General features: G+C 41.0%; 1 protein-coding gene across 3 annotated transcripts in view; it reads left to right on the forward strand.

Moving 5' to 3' along the window:
- The window catches only part of pnpla7b (patatin-like phospholipase domain containing 7b), a 30,274-nt gene extending 8,579 nt beyond the window's left edge, over positions 1-21,695 (forward strand). The window contains exons 14-35 of one of the 3 annotated variants that reach the window (XM_026321841.1): positions 204-286; positions 2,259-2,408; positions 3,619-3,696; positions 4,079-4,284; positions 4,398-4,529; positions 4,651-4,774; positions 4,950-5,148; positions 5,332-5,481; positions 8,000-8,063; positions 8,262-8,430; positions 8,785-8,967; positions 9,053-9,171; positions 11,487-11,643; positions 11,949-12,065; positions 12,388-12,457; positions 12,619-12,735; positions 13,674-13,822; positions 13,919-14,071; positions 14,182-14,298; positions 17,130-17,214; positions 17,492-17,619; positions 17,748-21,695. In XM_026321841.1, coding sequence (XP_026177626.1) covers positions 204-286; positions 2,259-2,408; positions 3,619-3,696; positions 4,079-4,284; positions 4,398-4,529; positions 4,651-4,774; positions 4,950-5,148; positions 5,332-5,481; positions 8,000-8,063; positions 8,262-8,430; positions 8,785-8,967; positions 9,053-9,171; positions 11,487-11,643; positions 11,949-12,065; positions 12,388-12,457; positions 12,619-12,735; positions 13,674-13,822; positions 13,919-14,071; positions 14,182-14,298; positions 17,130-17,214; positions 17,492-17,619; positions 17,748-17,813 — 2,816 coding nt within the window. In that variant the 3' untranslated portion in view covers positions 17,814-21,695. Of the gene's footprint in view, positions 1-203; positions 287-2,258; positions 2,409-3,618; positions 3,697-4,078; positions 4,285-4,397; positions 4,530-4,650; positions 4,775-4,949; positions 5,149-5,331; positions 5,482-7,999; positions 8,064-8,261; positions 8,431-8,784; positions 8,968-9,052; positions 9,172-11,486; positions 11,644-11,948; positions 12,066-12,387; positions 12,458-12,618; positions 12,736-13,673; positions 13,823-13,918; positions 14,072-14,181; positions 14,299-17,129; positions 17,215-17,491; positions 17,620-17,747 lie in introns of those variants that run through there. The other 2 variants (XR_003296505.1, XM_026321842.1) reach the window with 2 other exon arrangements.

Below are 21,695 nucleotides of genomic sequence, written 5' to 3' on the forward strand. Positions count from 1 at the left end.
GTAAAATCTAATCTTGTGCAGCTTTTTCTGTAAACTAATTTGAGGTATTTTGTATTTTACACCTAATATTACTGCTAATGTTCTCATACACAAGACCTAGTATGCAAGTTTTATGCTCAAAAGATTAGTTAGTCAGTTTTAACCAGTAAACAGTAAACTTTATTGATCAACATGATGTCTGTGACTCTTTTTGTGTTATGCAGGTGAAATATCCATTGACCTCAACAGAGTTTATGAGCGGGCTAAAACTGCCAAAGAGGAGACAGTGCCTCACAGTCCTCTGAAGGTCTCTGGATAACAGTTTTTGTTCTTATACTTTTAGAGCTATGCTAAGTGCAGTAGATTCTCAGAAAACAAGACCCAGCATTCATGATATGTTCTTAAGGCTGTGCAATTGGGCAATTAGTTGAAAGGGGTGTGTTCAAAAAAATAGCAGTGTCTGCTGTTGACTGTACAAACTCAAAACTATTTTGTACAAACGTTTTTGTTTCTAGGATTTAGCAATCTGTGAATCACTAAACTAATATTTAGTTGTATGACCACAGTTTTTTATAACTGCTTCACATCTGTGTGGCATGGAGTCAACCAACTTGTGGCACCTTTCAGCTGTTTTTCCACTCCATGATTCTTTAACAACATTCCACAATTCATTTACATTTCTTGGTTTTGCTTCAGAAACAGCATTTTTGATATCAGCCCACAAGTTCTTGATTGGATTAAGGTCCGGGGATTGGGCTGGCCACTCCATAACATTAATTTTGTTGGTTTGGAACCAAGACTTTGCTCGTTTAGTAGTGTGTTTGGGGTCATTGTCTTGCTGAAACAACCATTTCAAGGTCCTTCTTCTAGTGTCCTCTTCAGCATAAGGCAATATGACCTCTTCAAGTATTTTGACATATGCAAACTGATCCATGATCCCTGGTATGCAATAAATAGGCCCAACACCATAGTAGGAGAAACATGCCCATATCATGATGATTGCACCACCATGCTTCAATGTCTTCACTGTGTACTGTGGCTTGAATTCAGAGTTTGGGGGTCGTCTCACAAACTGTCTATGGCCCTTGGACCCAAAAAGAACAATTTTACTCTCATCAGTCCACAAAATGTTCCTCCATTTCTCTTTAGGCCAGTTGATGTGTTCTTTGGCAAATTGTCTTTTTTTTAACAGAGGGACTTTGCGGGGGATTCTTGAAAATAGATTAGCTTCACACAGATGTCTTCTAACTGTCACAGTACTTACAGGTAACTCCAGACTGTCTTTGATCATCCTGGAGCTGATCATTGGCTGAGCCTTTGCCATTCTGGTTATTCTTCGATCCATTTTGATGGTTGTCTTCCGTTTTTTTTCCACGTCTCTCTGGTTTTGCCCTCCATTTTAAGGCATTGGAGATCATTTTAGCTGAACAGCCTATAATATTTTGCACCTCTTCATAGGTTTTCCCCTCTCCAATCAACTTTTTAATCATAGTACACTGTTCTTCTGAACAATGTCTTGAACGACCCATTTTCCTCAGGCTTTCAAATGCATGTTCAACAAGTTCTGGCTTCATCCTTAAATAGGGGCCACCTGATTCACACCTGTTTTTTCACAAAATTGATGACCTCACTGATTGAATGCCACAGTGCTATTTTTTTGAACACACCCCTTTCAACTAATTGCCCAATTGCACAGCCTTAAGAGCATGCATATCATGAATGCTAGGTCTTGTTTGTTTTCTGAGAATCTACTGCACCTACTGGTAACTTGTTTGCCATGTAGCAATAAAGAAATATACTAAAAACCTGGATTATTCTGGTTAGTCACATTGTACTGCTATTATTTTGAACAATACTGTACAGGGAACATGTGAGTTCTTACAACCCCTGCCTTTCTCCCTAATCAGTAGCTACACCAGACAGTAAAGTGTTAAAGTAAAGTGAAGCAGCATCTGTAACTGGGGGGTGATTAATTTTGTGTGCTGGCATAATGTATTCATAAAAATAAGCAAATGAATATGCTATTTCATCTTGAGTACAGTGTTACTGAAGAAATATAAAAAATCTATGGTTTTTGGCTTATAGGATGAATTAGGTGGATTGAAGCAATGGCTACTTACAAAATGATGTTACACAATTCATTTGGTAGGTTGTTTTACTGTGCTGCATAAGCATTACTTCATTTGATTACTTCAAATGAAGGTGCAAGTGGTCAGCTTGTGGTTTAGTGTTTTCTTCATGGGGATTACATTTTTCTGTCTCTCTCTGTCTTTCCTCAGTCTATTTTGAAGAAGAGCATCACAATGCAGCACACTCCTTCTGCTGTTTACCACTATAGCGATGCTGGAGGAGGAAATGTTTACCAAAATAAAGTCAATGCCATTTTCCAAGCAGCCAAAAAGGATCTGCTGCAGGTTGTTCAAATACAGGTAGCTTACATTACAGACTATATCTACCAAATCAATCAGAGTTAACATACTATTCATCCATTCATTTTCTGACACTTTTCTAGAGTTGGGTTACAGTGGCTTTAGGCTGAGTAGGGGTGTCCAGACATCCCTTTCCCTAATGTTTTTCAGCTCCTCTTGGTGAACCCCTGAGGCCTTCCCAGGTCAAACGAGATATATAATCTCTCCTGCATGTTATTGAGTTACTCTGGGGATTCCTACCAGTTGGCTGCCTAATTAAATGTCAGAAGGTCCACAACTGGTCCCTTTCAGCTTGAAAGAGCATCTACTGTACTTTGAACTCCATCCAGATATTTTATCTCCGGTCTTATGTTTAAGACTGAATCAAGCTTCTTTTAGTCACTACCCAAAGCTTGTGACCCATAGGTGAGGGTTGCAACATACATTAACTACTAAATCAAAATGCTTACCTGGTTAAACTACTACAGGCACCAATGAGCAAACTCCAAGAAGCCACCTAACAATGGAGGCTCTGAACTTAGTCCATTCAGAGTCCATCTGATTCAATACACAATCACATATGATCATAATATGTTTGTGTGTGTTGATCACACTGATTGGTATTCAGGTCTGTTCCACTCTTCACCTAACTCAAAGACATGTAGCCACAGATCTCAAGTTGATCATTGTTCCCCAAGTTAACTTGTTCCTGTGCCAAAGACTCTTTGTGACCACCCTATGTTTTAACATGGTGTCATTATGGCCAATCTATGACAAGCAGGGAAATGCTAGAAACCTCTCTCAGGTGAGCCCAACTATATCTCGTTGGTACTTCTCCACTTCTCGCACCATTTCTGTCTATAACACCAACATTTAGCATGTCAGGTCCTCCACCTAGGTCTGCCATTCGGTTTCCATTGTACCCAACCTTGATGCCTGTATCTACAAATGCTGTGTTAAGTTAAACTAAAGATTTTTCCTCTAATTTTGCTAGTATATATTATTAATCTCAGACAGTGAACTTATAGTGTCACAGCAGCAGTGAAGTTTAAAACCATATATTATTACAAGTAAGACAAATAATAGATGAAGTTTGTTTAGGTAATTTACAAGGTAACAGTCCAGTCTTGTACCTATGAAACCAAGTTTGATAAGGCAGATACAACAGAATACTTTGGAAAGAGTTAAAAGTAATCTCTTTGTGTCTTTATCTCTTATTGGATGTCATTAGGACCCCAGCCTGCTGGATGGGAGGGTGACTCTTCGACAGGTCAAAGCTGGCTCTGTTGTGGCCCACCAGGGAGACCAGGTAGATCTGAAATAATGTCCCGTCTCAATGTGCTGTGCTTTGTGGGGCAGACAGATTAATGTCTGTCTTTGAGAAAACAGTGGCCATCTTTTCCACATAGTATGTTAAAGTCCCAGTATAACACAAAAGCAAATTATTAGGTTACAGGTGTTCACTGTACAAAACAGACCTCAGTCTTGTCTCTTCATCATAGTTGAACTGAACTTTCAAATCCAATGAGACAGAAACTAGCTACATCTTGCAGAAAATGCTGATTTTACTTTTTGCACATAATTTTATTTTGCATGTATCAACTTCATACACTAATAAAACTCTGTCATTCTGTGTACTGTCATTCCTCATTCAATTTTTCTCATCCACAACTGCATTTTTTCACTCACAGGATGTGAGCGTGGCCTTTGTCATCTCAGGCTTGCTCCATGTTTACCAGCGTATGATTGACAGTGAAGAGGAGAGCCTGCTCTTTGTCACCCACCCAGGCGAGATGGTGGGGCACCTGGCTGTTCTCACTGGGGAGCCCCTCATCTTCACTGTCCGAGCTCACAGAGACTGCACCTTCCTTTCCATATCCAAGGCTCACTTCTATGAGTAGGCGTGAGCTCATTCACAAAACATCCAAAAACATTTCTTTGGGCTCTCAAAATAGATTATTCCCACCACACTACTAGTATGGAAACACATCTGCATTTTCATCTGTGCAGGATGATGCGTGAGGAGCCCAGAGTGGTGTTGAATGTAGCTCACACTGTGGTGAAGCGGGTGTCACCATTTGTCAGACAAATTGACTTTGCCCTGGATTGGATGGCTGTGGAGGCTGGCCGTGCTGTCTACAGGTAGATATGCTTTGGGTGTAGAAAAAAAGCCACATGCAAGAGATTTGAAAAATTTTAAAACATAAAGCAATTAAAATCATGTCATGTAGTGTTTCTGCTTATGGCTGTTTTTTATTTTTAGACAAGGAGACAAATCAGATAGCACCTTCATTGTCCTCAGTGGCCGACTGCGCTCTGTCATTGCAAGGGATGATGGAAAGAAGGAATTAGCTGGGGAGTATGGTCGTGGGGATTTAATTGGTGTGGTGAGTGGTCAGAAACTCACAAGTGAAGTCTTGTGTGGGTTCATTCCTCCCCTATCCCAATTAGGCTCAGTTGTTAAAATTGACCATTAAGAAAAGCAATAGGAAAGACAGCAACTCTGGGAGCCACATTTTATGTGCTACAAATCACAATACACCTGTTTTGTGGATTGAATAGGTTGAGACCCTGACGCACATGAATCGAGCAACCACAGTCCATGCTGTCAGAGACTCTGAACTGGCCAAGCTGCCTGAAGGAGCTCTGAACTCTATCAAGAGGAGGTATCCTCAGGTCGTCACCAGGCTGATTCATCTGCTGGGACAGAAGATCCTGGGCAACATCCAGCAAGTCAATGGACCTCTGGCTGGTTCTCTTTGTTAGTACATGTAATATACTCAAGAACAACAGAAACATTACCAGTTTTCATGTGGTGATCAAGTTAGGTTTTGAAACTCAGTACTAAATTGCTTATCATTAGACAATCAACAGTGTATACGAGATTATGTTGCATTTGTCTTTCACTGATATCCTATAAGAGAAGCACTCCTCTGCCCTGCAGCTCATGGTCTAGGTCTCCATACCTCCACCAGTAAGTGGGATGCTGGGAATCCAGCTTCCAACCTGTCTACTGTGACCATCCTGCCTGTATCTGAGGAGGTTCCGCTCACCTCTTTCACTCTGGAACTGCAGCATGCACTGATTGGCATTGGTATACACACAAACACACACACACATATAGTGGTTTAATTAAAGTCCTGAGTCACATAGAAAACACAGTTGTTTCCACTCATTCTGTCTGATTATATCTGCGCTTGTTGAAATGAAGGAGCTTTGCTAGAAGTCCTTGAGGTTGTCAAACTAAATGATGTAACTTCTCTCACCCAAACCATAGACTTCACAGTCTGTCATCAAAACAGGTGCAATATAACAAAAAGGCGAGACTGAAAGATGCCATTCAAGCACAGTATGTATACCAGGGCTCACCTTTAAAAGCTGACTGGGGTAGCAATTTAGCCTTTGTCAGTGTCTCTCTGGTGTTTATGTTTAAACGTTTCACTACTCATCCAAGTAGCTTCATCTAAGAGAAAGCTGGTATGGAGCTCAGGTGAGGGTCATTAGGATTTAATGGTGGACTCATGTGACCCCTCTGATTCACCGACTGACTGCAGAGTGTGTTCTCCCTTGAAGGCATTTGATTTGTTCCTTAACTTCCTGGGAAAGGATGAAAGGGGCAGCCTGGTAGACTGAAGACAAGTTATGTCTGAGCCCTCCACCCCTGTTAAGGGAGGGTTTTTCCACAGAATCTTACTCATACTCATACTCATACTCATACTCATACAGAGTACTCATACAGAGGTGAAAACATGGATGTCCCATGGGCTCCCCTGTGTCACCCATTGTTGCCAGTCAGTACATGGAAGAAGTGGAAAAGAAAGCTCTCAGCTCCTTCACAGGGATGGCACTGACCCATTGATTCAGATATGTGGATGACACCTGGGTGAAAATCAAGACCCAGGACGTTCAAGCATTCACAGATCATATCAATACAGTAGACATAAACATCAAATTCACCAGTCACAATTCACCAATGAGAACAGGGTAGCCTTTTTGGACTGTAAGTTCATCATCAGGTCTGATGGGAACCTAGAAATAGAAGTCTACAGGAAACCCACACACACAGGCCAATTCCTTCTTTTTGACTCCCATCACCCACTGCAACACAAACTAGGAGTCATCAGGACTTAGTGCCACAGAGCAAACAACATCCCTACCTCTATGGAAGCCAAGAGAAAGGTGGTCACATTCTTGAAGACAGCCCTCAAAACCTGTGGCTACCCTAAGTGGGCCTTCAACAAGGCAACATCCACATCAGGCAGAAAGACAAGAGACACTGCTGAGCCTCAAGACCCACAGAGGAAAAACCTGGGCATTCCCTATGTAGCAGATGTTTCAGAGAGGCTACATAGAAAAGATTTTTGGGAAACATCAGATACCAGTCCACTTCAAACCCACCAACACACTGAGACAGAGCCTGGTTCACCCTAAAGACCAGACACCAAAACAAAAGAAGAGCAATGTAGTGTATGCTGTCCATTGTGCTCAGAACTCTACATTGGAGAAACCAAACAACCATTTAACAGGAGGCTGGCCCAGCACAGAAGGAGCAGCTCCTCAGGCCCACAGTCAGCTGTGCACCTCCATTTAGAGGAAACAGGACACTCTTTTGAAGACAGTGAGGTACACATTTTGGACAGGGAAGATAGATGGTTTGAAAGAGGAGCCAGAGAAGCTATATATGTCCAAGTGGAGAAACCCTCTCTCAACAGGGGTGGAGGACTAAGACATAATCTATCCTCAATATACCAGGCTGCCCTTTCATCTGTTCCCAGCAAATTAAGGAAGAAATCAAATGCCTTACAGGGGGACACATTCTTGGTGAATCAGAAGGATCACGAGTCCACCATTAGATCCTAATGACCCTCACCTGAGCTCACTTCTATCGTTTACCTTACGAGCCTATTCAGGCAGGGTGTGAAGTGAAACCAACTCAGGAGTGTGTGTCTAATGACTCTCACCTGATTTACATAGCTCACCTAATGAGCCTATGGGTCTAGGGGTGGAGTGAAACCAACCTGAAAGATAAATTGGAGGTTCTATACCAGCTTTCTCTTAGACTGAGGAAGCTAATTGGATGAGTCGGGTTCAGCTGGACGTTTCTTCCGTTAAAGGGAGTTTTTCCTCTCCACTGTTGCCAAGTGCTTGCTCATAAGAGATTTGTTGGGGTTTTTTTTGTTTTTGTAAAGTGCCTTGAGATGACTGTATTGTGATTTGGTGCTATACAAATAAAATTGAATTGAATGAGTAGTGAAACATTTCGACCTAAAAACTAGAAGTCCAGTTGCCATGACTCAAACTCTAGACATCGGTAATAATATGGAGTTCAAGAAATGATGATCTATCTATAGATTGCTGCAAATACTTTGTTCTTGTAATAGCTGGTTCTATACACCAGAGCCTCCACTCAAAATACATTGAGGCAAAGTCTGTACAATCACAGGAGCATCACCAAGCAAGTGACACAGTCACTGCAGAGTCAAGACCTGTGTTGTTAAGGGGCTTAGGAGCATCTAGTTTCAGTTTGGCATCGTCATACTATATACCTCATTTACAGCAGTTTTATAGGTCCAACTTAAAAAGCATGCTTGATTTATTTCTGTTTTCTGAAGGCCCCACTCTACTTCTGACCAGTGACATCATCAAACAGCGATTAGGCTCTGCTGCTCTGGACAGGTAGACATATTATTGGCTATAAATATATTGTAATTAGACAGTTAATGTGAAGTGAGTGAATAAAAATTCTATTTTTTTTAAGTCCTATGAGACATTGACAGAGATGTCAATGTTTTGGACTTCATGAAAAACAGACATGGATTTCACACAGTTGACATGAAAAAGTAACAGTGGCTGAAAATTGTACCTGTTCTCTAGCGTCCATGAGTACCGCCTCTCCAGTTGGCTTGGGCAGCAGGAAGACATTCATCGCATTGTCCTCTACCAGTCTGACTCTGGCCTCACGCCTTGGACCCAGCGCTGCATCCGCCAGGCTGACTGCATCATCATTGTGGGGCTGGGTGAGCAGGAGCCCACTGTGGGTGAGGTCAGTGTAGAGACACATCTATAGAGTTTGTGTTTAATAGTAAGCACAGAAGATGTTTTTTTTTTTTCTAGGAAGACATGATGTTGTTTTTCTTGATTTTCACTTTGAATAGCATTGCTAAGCTACAGTAGTTAACAAGCTCACTCAGCTCATTCCTTCGGAGTTGCAACTTTATTTTGAATTGTAATGCCCTTATTGAAAACTATAGCCAAGCCATCAGTTTTTATTTCTCGGTTTCACTCACCTGGTTTTCCTACCAGGAAAACCAGGTTCCTTCCAAACAGCTCTGCTTTGGATCACATGGATAAGTTGAGTGGAGGCTTTCTGTTTCTTCTCCCCCTTCTCCACCTGTAGCTGGAGCGGATGTTGGAGGGCAGCGCAGTTCGGGCTCAGAAGCAGCTGGTGTTGCTGCACAGGGAGGATGGGCCACCACCTAAAGGAACGGCTGAGTGGCTAAACATGCGGAGCTGGATCTCCAGCCACCACCACCTGTCCTGCCCCCGCAGGGTGTTCTCCAGGAGGAGTTTACCGAAGCTGGTACTGACCACCAACCTAGTCTTTAATGGACAATTCTGGGCAATTTAGCAAATGCTTAATTTCTTTCTGTGTGCATGATTTTCAGAGAGAGTTGTATCAGCGTGTGTTTGAAAAATGTTCAGATCGTCACTCTGACTTCTCCCGCCTGGCCAGGATCCTGACAGGAAACAGCATCGCACTTGTACTTGGTGGAGGGGGTGCCAGGTACTGCAGCTTTATGTACAAACCCTTAGCAAAAGAAGTATGCTTCAGGTTTAGTAAACTTAAATAAAGTTTTAGTATACAGTGGGTACGGAAAGTATTCAGACCCCTTTAAATTTTTCACTCTTTGTGTCATTGCAGCTATTTGCCAAAATCAAAAAAGTTCATTTTATTTCTCATTAATGTACACTCAGCACCCCATCTTGACAGAAAAAAACAGAAATGTAGAAATTTTTGCAAATTTATTAAAAAAGAAAAACTGATGACCATGTGATATTTCACATGGTCATAAGTATTCAGACCCTTTGCAGTGACACTCATATTTAACTCACATGCTGTCCATTTCTTCTGATCCTCCTTGAGATGGTTCTGCTCCTTCATTGGAGTCCAGCTGTGTTTAATTAAACTGATTGGACTTGATTAGGAAAGGCACACACCTGTCTATATAAGACCTTACAGCTCACAGTGCATGTCAGAGCAAATGACAATCATGAGGTTGAAGGAACTGCCCAAGGAGCTCAGAGACAGAATTGTGGCAAGGCACAGATCTGGCCAAGGTTACAAAAGAATTTCTGCAGCACTCAAGGTTCCTAAGAGCCCAGTGGCCTCCATAATCCTCAAATGGAAAAAGTTTGGGACGACCAGAACTCTTCCTAGACCTGGCCGTCCAGCCAAACTGAGCAATCGTGGGAGAAGAGCCTTGGTGAGAGAGGTAAAGAAGAACCCAAAGATCACTGTGGCTGAGCTCCAGAGATGCAGTAGGGAGATGGGAGAAAGTTCCACAAAGTCAACTATCACTGCAGCCCTCCACCAGTCGGGGCTTTATGGCAGAGTGGCCCGACGGAAGCCTCTCCTCAGTGCAAGACACATGAAAGCCTGCATAGAGTTTGCCAAAAAACACATGAAGGACTCCCAGACTATGAGAAATAAGATTCTCTGGTCTGATAAGACCAAGATTGAACTTTTTGGCGTTAATTCTAAGCGGTATGTGTGGAGAAAACCAGGCACTGCTCATCACCTGCCCAATACAATCCCTACAGTGAAACATGGTGGTGGGAGCATCATGTTGTGGGGGTGTTTTTCAGCTGCAGGGACAGGACGACTGGTTGCAATTGAAGGAAAGATGAATGCGACCAAGTACAGAGATATCCTGGAAGAAAACCTCTTCCAGAGTGCTCAGGACCTCAGACTGGGCCGAAGGTTCACCTTTCAACAGGACAATGACCCTAAGCACACAGCTAAAATAACAAAGGAGTGGCTTCGGAACAACTCTGTGACCGTTCTTGACTGGTCCAGCCAGAGCCCTGACCTAAACCCAATTGAGCATCTCTGGAGAGACCTGAAAATGGCTGTCCACAAACATTCACCATCCAACCTGACAGAACTAGAGAGGATCTGCAAGGAAGAATGGCAGAGGATCCCCAAATCCAGGTGTGAAAAACTTGTTGCATCATTCCCAAGAAGACTCATGGCTGTACTAGCTCAAAAGGGTGTTTCTACTCAATACTGAGGACAGGGTCTGAATACTTATGACCATGTGATATTTCAGTTTTTCTTTTTTAATACATTTGCAAAAATCTCTACATTTTTGTTTTTTTCTGTCAAGATGGGGTGCTGAGTGTACATTAATGAGAAATAAAATGAACTTTTTTGATTTTGGCAAATGGCTGCAATGACACAAAGAGTGAAAAATTTAAAGGTGTCTGAATACTTTCTGTACCCACTGTATTTCCCCAGTATACTTTTTGTAGTAGGTATGCTAATATAATGCAGTAGTAGTGCACTTTTAAGTGTACTTTTTCAAGACAGATAGATAGATTATATGGTGGATAGATCATATACCCTGAAATCACAATCTGGATCAAGCAATAAGTGTAAAGTTTGAGTTGTTTCATATATGTGAAATTCAGTGAAATGTGAATTAGGACTCTTCATTGGCTGAGTCAAATCAGATAAACAGTACAGAACCTGTACAGTTTCTTCCAGTAAGCAGGTGTACTCAGATTCTCTGTTCTGATTAATTGTTTCTGTTTCTCTCTGCTCTGGCTTGGCCTGGAGTTGTGATAAGGTACGGACTGTAATCTTCTCAGTTATGACCTGAGACATCTGGTGCACACAGGGCTAGCACCTATTTGTATGAACTTTAGCCCTTAATCCTAGTCTCTATTAATTGCATGTGTGGTTATGGTTGGTTGTGTGATTAGCACAACCTATCTATGCAACTGGAGCTTGTTTAATTTAACATTTTTTATTTGAGTAATATTTGATTAAAATTTAATATGGGATATTATGTAGTGTTATGTGATGAATTTTTTCAGGGGTTGTTCTCAAGTTGGCATCCTACGGGCACTGAATGAGGCAGGAATACCTATCGACATAGTGGGAGGCACCTCCATCGGCTCCTTGATGGGAGCGCTGTATGCAGAGGAGAAGAATATCAGTCGAATGAGGGTCCGGGCTCGTGAATGGGCCATGGTGTGTTGACATTATATAGAAGATATGAGAAAAAGTTTTCTCACTCATTCTCACAATGATGGACATCTCTAGTTAAATCTTTGCTGCCACTATTAGAAATGTATCATAAAATGGTTTTATAGCAACATTTTTTGTTTGTTTGTTTTTATGACAAGAAAGTCTTTTGAACGTGACCTTGGTTTGGCACACAAATATTCCTAATCCCACAGTGATTGACAACAACAACAAAGATCTTACAGGTTTCACCTTCACCTTTCTGTATGCACTTTGCTTTATACCCCTTTGTAACTTCCTCCCTTTCTCAGGATATGACCTCTTACTTTAAGAAGCTCTTGGATCTGACCTACCCTGTCACCTCCATGTTTTCTGGAGCAGCCTTTAACTCCAGCATTAGTTCTGTCTTCAGGGGCAAACAGATAGAGGTAATGTGAGGGGTTTCATTAAGACCAACTATTTTAACTCCCAGCTGTACTAAATAAGCTATTACGTCTGATTTGGAGATTGTACAATACAGGACTAAAATTCCTAAGTTCATTGCTCAGGGCCTTACTGCACATCTTCATTTCACAGAAAGGAGCACTGTGCAATGGTAACACATTTCCCTGGGCTATACAAGAATAACTCTTCTGAAATGTAATTCTATACAGTCTGAAGAGCTACTCTATAATGCACTGGACCCATGTGTCTTTCATGAATGAATGTTTACAAATCGGATGATAAATGATGCTTCCTTTCTTCTGCCAGGACCTGTGGCTACCATACTTCAACATTACAACTGATATCACTGCTTCCTCCATGAGAGTTCACACTGACGGTCTGTCATAGATTCATTCATGTTCTGCTCACCTGTATTTCATATCTTGTATCTCGTACATCTGTGTGATCCATAATAGATGTACAGCCTGGGCAGTGCCATGGTCTGTTACTAGATAAAGAGATCCATTTTTGTCACCACACATCCGTTCTCCTCTTCAGGTTCCTTGTGGCGGTATGTGAGGGCCAGTATGTGTCTGTCTGGTTATCTGCCACCCCTCTGTGATCCTAAAGATGGACACTTACTAATGGACGGAGGCTACATCAATAACCTGCCTGGTGAGGAATGCTAAGAGAAAGGTGTATTTATTTTTGCCATTTCATGTGAGCAAGACTAAATACTCAGTGTGTGAACCACAGGGAGGGTCTTAGACCTTTCATTTAATACCTAGAGCCCCCAGATTTGGGGGATCTTTCAAAAGGAGCAGTTTATTTATTTTATGTTTGTCTGTGCTGTTAATGGTATTTCAGTGTTGAAAGTTACATCTGATAGCAATGATGAGTCAGATCCTGGTATGGATACAGGAGCCACCCCAGCAAATTAATACAAAATTATAAATACAGACTGGTGAACACACCATGAAACGCCTCCAACAGTCTTTTACTGCATATTTACTGCAAATGTGATTGGGTTTATTTTTTTATTATATATTGTTACGTCCCCGCCCGAGTGGGACCCAACATAATATAAAAGGAAAGGGGAAGTGGATGGGAGAAGGCGAATAAAACAGCTCACGTAATGAATTGACTATGTTTGACATTTATTTTAACACTGACAATGAAATTACAACGAGACCATTTGCAAACGTACAAACAGTCGAACACCAAGACTAACACGACAAAACATGAGACATTACCTAAACAAACTAACGTGCAAACAATATTCACACACACAAGTACGCTCTGACTAACAGATCTGAACCTCACTACTGAGTTTGTAACAAGACAAGTGATCAAAAGGTTTTACGAAATGGTGAAATGGTGAACCGTTCACGTAAAATCCCAGTTCACGCCTGAGTAAGGCTTTTCCGGTCCTTATAAACCGGACGAAGTGATTGGCTGACGCGTCTCAGCTGGCGCACACCATACGTCATCAGCCAACATCTAGGGATCACCTAGGGAGTGTCAAATGGCACCTCAGGGCCGTAACATATATATAAAACATACTTAAGACCTAGAACGTTATTGAAATGGATTTGTGCTGTTTTGGTGTCTAGCTGACGTGGCTCGCTCCATGGGGGCCAAAGTTGTGATTGCAATTGATGTTGGAAGCCAGGATGAAACCAACCTGACCAATTACGGTGACACCCTGAATGGCTGGTGGCTGCTATGGACGCGATTCAACCCACTGGCTGAGAAAGTCAAGGTTATACTGACCTTTACTAGAAACATCAAACATCTACTGCAGTTGCTCTTCATTCATTTTCTTAGAAGATCAAAACACTGTTCATTTTCTTTGTAGGTCCTGAACATGGCAGAGATACAAACCCGGCTGGCTTACGTCTGCTGTGTGCGGCAGCTGGAACTGGTCAAAAACAGTGAATACTGTGAGTACATAAGACCACCCATTGACCGATACGGCACGCTAGAGTTTGGCAAGTTCGACGAGATCGCTGTGAGTTTCTTCAGTGTTTCTCGATGTCATTCCTGGTATTTCTGTGTCTTTTATATATATATATATGCTGGCATTGAAAGTCATCCTACCTCTGCTCACTGTGGCTGTAGGATGTAGGGTACCAGCACGGGAAGACACTGTTTGATGTGTGGCATCGCAGTGGGGTGGTGGACAGCATGCTGAAGGACAGGCATCAGGAGGAGCTCCACAAGACCAAAGTCAACCATGTGAGTGACATCACACACTACTGACCTTGGGGTGGAATTTAAAGCCCTAATCTGTTTAATTTTACTCCAGACTAGGGCTGTGAAATTGTTTATTTTTTAATATTGTATGTTATGACCAGAGATCTCAGACAGATGACTGGATCACCTCCAACAGCAAATGGAGGAAGAACCTCAAATTTTATCTACCAACACTTTCTTAATGCCAGGTTTGAGCTGTTCTCAGCTGCTGCCAATAAGCCTTATTTTAATTCAATTCAATTTAATTTGTATAGCGCCAAATCACAATACAATCATCTCAAGGCACTTTACAAAAAACAAAAAAACCCAACAATTCCCTTATGAGCAGCACTTGGTGACAGTGGAGAGGAAAAACTCCCTTTAACGGAAGAAAAAGCCTCCAGCAGAACCGGGCTCAGTCTGGGCGGCCATCTGCCTCGACCGGTTGGGGTGAGTGGATAGAGGAGAGAGAAAAGAACAGCAACAATAAACAACAGATAGACACTGCAGGTTGGTGGGACCAGTAACTGCACATCAGTGATATACAGATCCAGGACCAGGGACACCTGCAGAAGGTACAGAGAGAACAGAGAGAGAGGGAGAGAGCACAAACTAGGGGAGAGAGAGAGAGAGCACAAGGTTAGTGACACTCAATGGTGGAATATACATGAGGTGGGAGGAGGGGGGGGGAAGGGAAGGGAAGGGGGAGGGTTATGGTAGGGGAGCTCGGTGCACCGATGGTCCTCGGGCAGTCTAGGCCTATAGCAGCATAACTAAGGGATGGTTCAGGGTTACCTGAAGCCAGCCCTAACTATATGCTTTGTCAAAGAGGAAGGTTTTAAGTCTAGCCTTAAAAGTACAGAGAGTGTCTGCCTCCTGAACCCAGGCTGGGAGCTGGTTCCACAGGAGAGGAGTTTGATAACTAAAGGCTCTGCCTCCAAGTCTGCTTTTGGAAACTCTGGGAACCACAAGTAGACCTGCACTCTGAGAGTGAAGTGGTCTATTGGGATAACATGGTACTATGAGGTCTTTAAGGTATGAAGGAGCTTGATTATGAAGGGATTTGTATATGAGAAGAAGGATTTTAAATTCTATTCTATATTTTACAGGGAGCCAATGAAGAGAAGCCAATATAGGAGAAATATGATCTCTCTTGCTAGTTCCTGTCAGGACTCTGGCTGCGGCATTCAGGATTAATTGGAGGCTTTTTATGGAGATATTGGGATATCCAGATAGTAATGAGTTACAGTAATCTAGCCTTGAGGTAACAAATGCATGGACTAGTTTTTCTGCATCATTTTGAGACAGGATGTTCCTAATTTTGGAAATGTTGCGCAGGTGAAAGAATGCAGTTCTAGAGATTTGTTTTATGTGTGAGTTAAAGAACATGTCCTGGTCAAAAATAACTCCAAGGTTTTTTACAGTAGTGCTAGAGGCCAGGGCTATGCCATCTAGAGTAGCTATAATTTTAGAAAAGTTATTTCTGAGATTTTTTGGCCCAAATATAATGACTTCTGTTTTCTCTGAGTTTAAAAGTAAAAAGTTACTGGTCATCCAAGCCTTTATGTCAGTTAGACAGGCTTGAAGTCTGGTTAACTGGTTTGTGTTAACAGGTTTAATAGATAGATATAACTGAGTGTCATCTGCATAGCAGTGGTAATTAATAGAGTGCTTCCTAATGACATATCCTAAAGGAAGCATGTACAGGGTGAACAGAATCGGTCCTAGCACAGAGCCTTGTGGAACTCCATAACTAACTTTTGTTCGTGTGGAAGGTTCATCATGGACATGAACAAACTGGAATCTGTCCGATAAATAGGATTGGAACCACTTTAACACTGTTCCTCTGATACCAATCACTTATTACAGGTATCATTATCGCTAAAGGAGGCAGAGGAATAACTAAACATGTGGCACACCGAGCAAGAAAGAGAGAGAGAGGGAGAGGCCATGTTAGCTAAGCTAACTAGCTAGCTAAGCTGACCAGTAGGCTAACGAACGCTAAGTCAGGAAATAGCAATAAATACCTGTCAAAATAGAAAGGTACTTGACTAGTACCGGAATGTAGCAGTTAATGAATTGTTTAGAGTTTAGTTAGTTTTTAGGTGTGTTAAACTATAGCTAGTCTGTTGCTAGTCTGTAGACGAACTATACAACACACACAACACGACACGCTTTCTCTGACAGTATGCTTACACAGTTGTCAGGAAAAGTAATGACACTGCAGTTTCTTGGGATTCTGCATAAAATGGTCATGAAATATGATCTAATCTTCACCAAAGCCAGAAATATCAACAAAATCAATATGTAGAAGCTGATAAAACACCTGTCATGATCTTTCATGTCTTTATTTACTGGCTATATTGGCCATCTCTCTCTCTCTCTCTCTCGCTCTGTTACAAACACGATGGCTGTCAGTAATTAGACATACAGTCGAATTACGTGCATGAATTTCATGCATCAGAGATGGGTGTCACATGTGCGCCTAATCAGCTGGCTGTGGTAGCCAGATGCTCTGGACCTTGGAGTGCATTGCAGGGTTTTGTCAGATTGCCGAGTTGGTGCAATACTAAGATGTTTTACCTCTATACTGTCTGCTGCACCTGGGACCTACGGGGCACCTTTAATTATATTGCTGTTACACTTCAGATCTCCATCAGACATATCTAATGGTTAAAAATCTTGTTACATGTGATACACAAAATGCTATAGCTTGCACTAAGAAATTGTTCGCATATACTGTACTGTGTATAATTAGAATCACGTCGACTGTGAATCAACTACAAAGAAGCTGAATTAAGGCCTTCTCTGATATGATGTGTTGCATCTCTCAGGTGGTCACCTGTCCAAATGCCTCCTTTACCGACTTGGCTGAAATTGTGTCAAGAATCGAACCTGTGAAGAGCACTTTAATCAATGGTTAGTAACATTGAAATCATAAGCTAATAATTAGCATGCGCTTATCATTATTAGCTAATATTCAAGCATGCTTTTGATTTACCGTTCTAGCCCAGACTTGTATGTAATTATATCAAATCTCTAATAAAGATAAGAACCTGATGGTCCTGATGATATTGGCAAGTGTCTTTTTGTCCAAAAATACTCAAATGCTCTCCTTTGACAAGTTACATAAATAATAATAATAGATTATGATTTAAAATGGGACAAAATGATAATGTCCCTTGACTGTCTTCAGAGGAACCGTCTGATGAATACCAGACAGACTATGATGAGGAGGCAGTGGAAAGTGCGCTGTCTGACTTTGAGGCAGTCAATGCTGGCAGCGAGCAAACTGAGGGAGAGGAGACAGCAGACAATGAAACAGTATGTTATTACGTGTTTTAAGTTAATGTAATGAAGTCTGTGTGGAAGTAAAGCTATATCATAACCATCATAACCCATAACCTGACAGCCACAGAGATGCTAATTTTAACCTTTTGTCTTTTGCACAGGATGAAGAAATTCCAGTACATATTCAGCACCGAACAAAGAACGCGCCACATAATGCAAGATCATGACTGCTTATCAGGGCTTCTGACCATGGTCCACAACACAACACACACACACACACACACACACATATATATGTATATATATATATATATATACACACACACACACGATTGCAGTATTTATGTACCCTTTGAACAATGCACTGAGTTTGCATTATCTAACCATGTAGCTGATACTCTTATCTAAGGAACAGTCAGGTAGCATGTTCAGTGTCTCAATCCAGGACACATGAACAGAGCACCAAACTGGTACAGATGCAGTAACTGACTCAAACCTACTAAAGAGTATGTGTTTTTTGGTTTTTTTTTTTCCACTTCATATGGAAAATGTGCTTTGAAATGTTTGACAGTTTTATTCGTAGTTGCTTCCTGATATAGATTCAGAAAACACTATTGTGTGTTTCATAATGTTTACATAAAAGAAAAACAGCATATATATGTTTTGTGCATGCAATGCACTTCAAGTACAGCGTTGCCCACTGTACTTACCAACATGCAGTTAATTCTGAATGACAATGAAAGAATTTCTTTGGGTTCAGAGCAGGGGTATCTGAACACTACATGTGTGAACATGATAATGTGAACAGTTACTCTAATAAGCTTTTTCTTACATGCAAATCATGCACATTAGAGATATATCTTGAGTGTATTGCTTACATGAAGGCTGACTAGTTAGGCAAGTATTTCAATAATAACATAAATACTGCAGTACAGTTTTTTTGGTATTTTCTTTTCACCTTAACCTGTGCCTTTTCTCACTGAGCTTGTCAAACATGCTAACCAGGGCAGGAGGAGGAACCAGGAATATTCTTTATGGCAGCTATTTTAGCTGTTTCAATGTTACACTAGCTTTCATACTATACTAAACACTTTATAAATGGATATGGTTACATCATATACAGTTAATATGTAGTATGGAATCGGGATGCAGCATAGGTTTAATTAAGATTTAAATAATGACCTGTAGCCACAGTTCAATCAGGAAGACTAATTTTGTGTCTGTCAGTCAGAGAGTAATGACTATGTGATGAGGTGCTGAGCTTGATTATTACAGAAGACACAAGAGGTTCTAGGCTCATCTGACTTTTGACAATAGGAGTTTTCTGAAGTCTGGAGTTCTCCTCTTGCTTTATAAACTGGAATAAAGTAGTTGTTAAAGTTGACTTTGTAGACCTTCCTGGCCTGTGACCTGGAATTTCTTGCTTGACTATTTGTTTACTTTAAGAGCCATACTTTGACACGCCATCTCTTCCTCCAGCCAATTTGCAAAATTAATGAGATTATAAGGGTCGCAGTTCTGGCATGTCTGGAAAAGTTGTCCACATGTCCACCTAAAAGTTTACTGAGCAGTTGATGGACATGTAATGCACATGCACACTCCTTGGCTCATTCATTATGACCCCAAGACTAATGCATACCAACCAGAGCTCTGATCAATACAGCAAACTGGCTGAACCCCCAAGAGTACCCTGTAACTATAGTTGGAACGCTCTAGATGGAAGCAGTTCTTCTTAATATCCACAGATCGGGCGTGGCCACATTTCTTCTGGAGAGCCTTCACAAGACCTAATAGCGTAAGGCTGAGGATGATGAGCATATGCTAAGGCCAAATGACAGTTTCAAATGGTCCAACAGAGTGCGATTATTTTGCTCAGTTTCATTTGGTGGTAGCAGGTTTTCCAGGGCCATGTTAAGCTTTGCAAACTCCGAGGGGTCATCTCTTTTAAAGTAAAGGAAGGACAGTCTTTCAATGTGAGCTGACCTAGAGAGCTGCACAGGCGTTGAGGATGGAGCAGGAATCTGAGAGCTAGTAGCATTACAGTATGGAAGCATGAGTCATAACTGGGATATATGAGGCAACGTGATCACTAGTAATGTACAGGTGAAGCAAAATATTTCCTAAGACATGTTTTCTTAAAATAATACTCCATTTCTCAAAACCCTAAATTCAAACTTCTATGTCCAGTTAAAACCATGTAATGCTTCATCTAAACCAGACTTTGGCTTCAGACATCACACAAAGGCCTTTAAATACACAGACACTATAGAACAGCCAAGGCACCTTGCTGAGACTGATTCAAAACACTACTACAAAAACCTTACTGTATCAAGTTATGGCACTTTTCCCCCAGACCAACATCTTTACATGACCCCAATATAAAAACACAAGACAGTTTTTTATTCCTCCTAGTTAAAATAAAATTGAGTGAAATACATATACTGCAGCTGAAAAGAACATAAACAAAGATAGACATAGATAAAGACAAAAATATGTATTTACCCAGTTTGTACATAAAGCTCTCATCTCTGGTCTGGTCCAGACTATGTCGGAATTCCTTCTAATAAACCTGTTTCATCACCAACCTTTTCCACTGAAAGATGTGGTCAATTGTTGAAATGCTGACTGCATCAGTGCCTCAGAATATTGATTGACATGTCTTCAGCCTCCATTAGCTGGTCTTTGCTCTGTTCGGCAAAATAGCCATGAGATTACTGTAAACCATCCATTTCACAAAATAAGAGCATACAGTAGTATGTAGTGTACAGTATGAGAGAGGAAGCATGTATAGGGACACATAAGTGCTGTAACATTGCAGAGTACAGCACTTCAAAGTTACAGTAGTGCACAGTATGTTAACTATCTACCTATTTTCATCTCTGAAGGTCCAGATTATAGACGTATATAGTATAGATGTTACTTTGAAGCAGCTCACATTTGGCTGCACACTTTGCCCAACTTCCCTAATGGGCAAGGACAAGGTCAACTAGAGTTGCATGAATTATTCAGAAAGTATTTGTTTTCATTGCCTTTCCTCTACCATGTGTGTCCTCCTTATGGGCTTACTGTTTCACGACAAGTGAACTGACCCACTGGCCTTTGTCTATCTCATGGCGTTTCCAACGGGGAATTGTGTGTTAATGATTAATTGAGTGTGATGACTTGAATTAATCATACCAATGCCAGTGCTTTTTAAATGCAGACACTGACATGTGAAACACTTTTGTGTGTAGTTGTTCACACAATGTTCAACAAATCTCATGTGAAAATGGGAACTGTGTGTTTTAAGTTGTAGGAAATTAGTCTGTCTTTTGGTAGATGGCATTATAGTTTGGGATCTTTAATTAACAGACCTGGTTATAGTGTGTAAGCGTTCGAGAAAGACTAGAATAAAAAGGATTTATTGTGACGTGGGGAAAAGGCAGTGCTGTAGTAGATGGAAGTGGAAAGGCAGGATAGTATCAGGAGTTCTTAATAGAAAAAGATTTGGGGGGGTATCTTCCTCATTCTGCTTGCCAGAATTAAATTATCTGCCAGTTAAGGCAACATCCTGCTTTACAGAGCTGCTTTTTGTCCTTTTCAGTCATAATGGTTAAATGACTTCTTTGTGATTCATTGTTCATTATTTATTTTATGATTGGAAGGCAAAGAGTATAGTGACTTTTTAAATACAGAAAATGCTGATGCTAACCATTTTTGAATTATATGGAAGACGTTACAGCCGTGTTACAGTAGTATAAACTTTACCTTTGTAAAAATGAATTCCTCATTTTCAGCTGTTATGACTTACCTGTTAAATAGTTAAACAAGACCCTATAATGATTTGGAATATTAATAGTGAGCAAATTGGTGATAACTGTAAGTTTTCTTTAATTTATACTTTGTTTGCTGAAAATGTGGAGAAACAAGTGTTCAGTTGAATGTGAAATTGTTTATTGCCATGTTTCAAATAAAATAGATTCTTTCAGTTGTCAGTGGTTCAAGCAGTTTGTATATTAGTTTGTATATTCATCCAGTTTTCAAGTGGTCTACAACAAAAAGGTGCAGAACGAACAGAAATAGATACAAGAACTCTAAATAGCTACAGAGAATCAAATCAAGAACGTTAT

The sequence above is a fragment of the Mastacembelus armatus genome, chromosome 9, assembly GCF_900324485.2.
Source record: "Mastacembelus armatus chromosome 9, fMasArm1.2, whole genome shotgun sequence".
In the NCBI taxonomy this organism is placed as follows: Eukaryota; Metazoa; Chordata; class Actinopteri; order Synbranchiformes; family Mastacembelidae; genus Mastacembelus; species Mastacembelus armatus.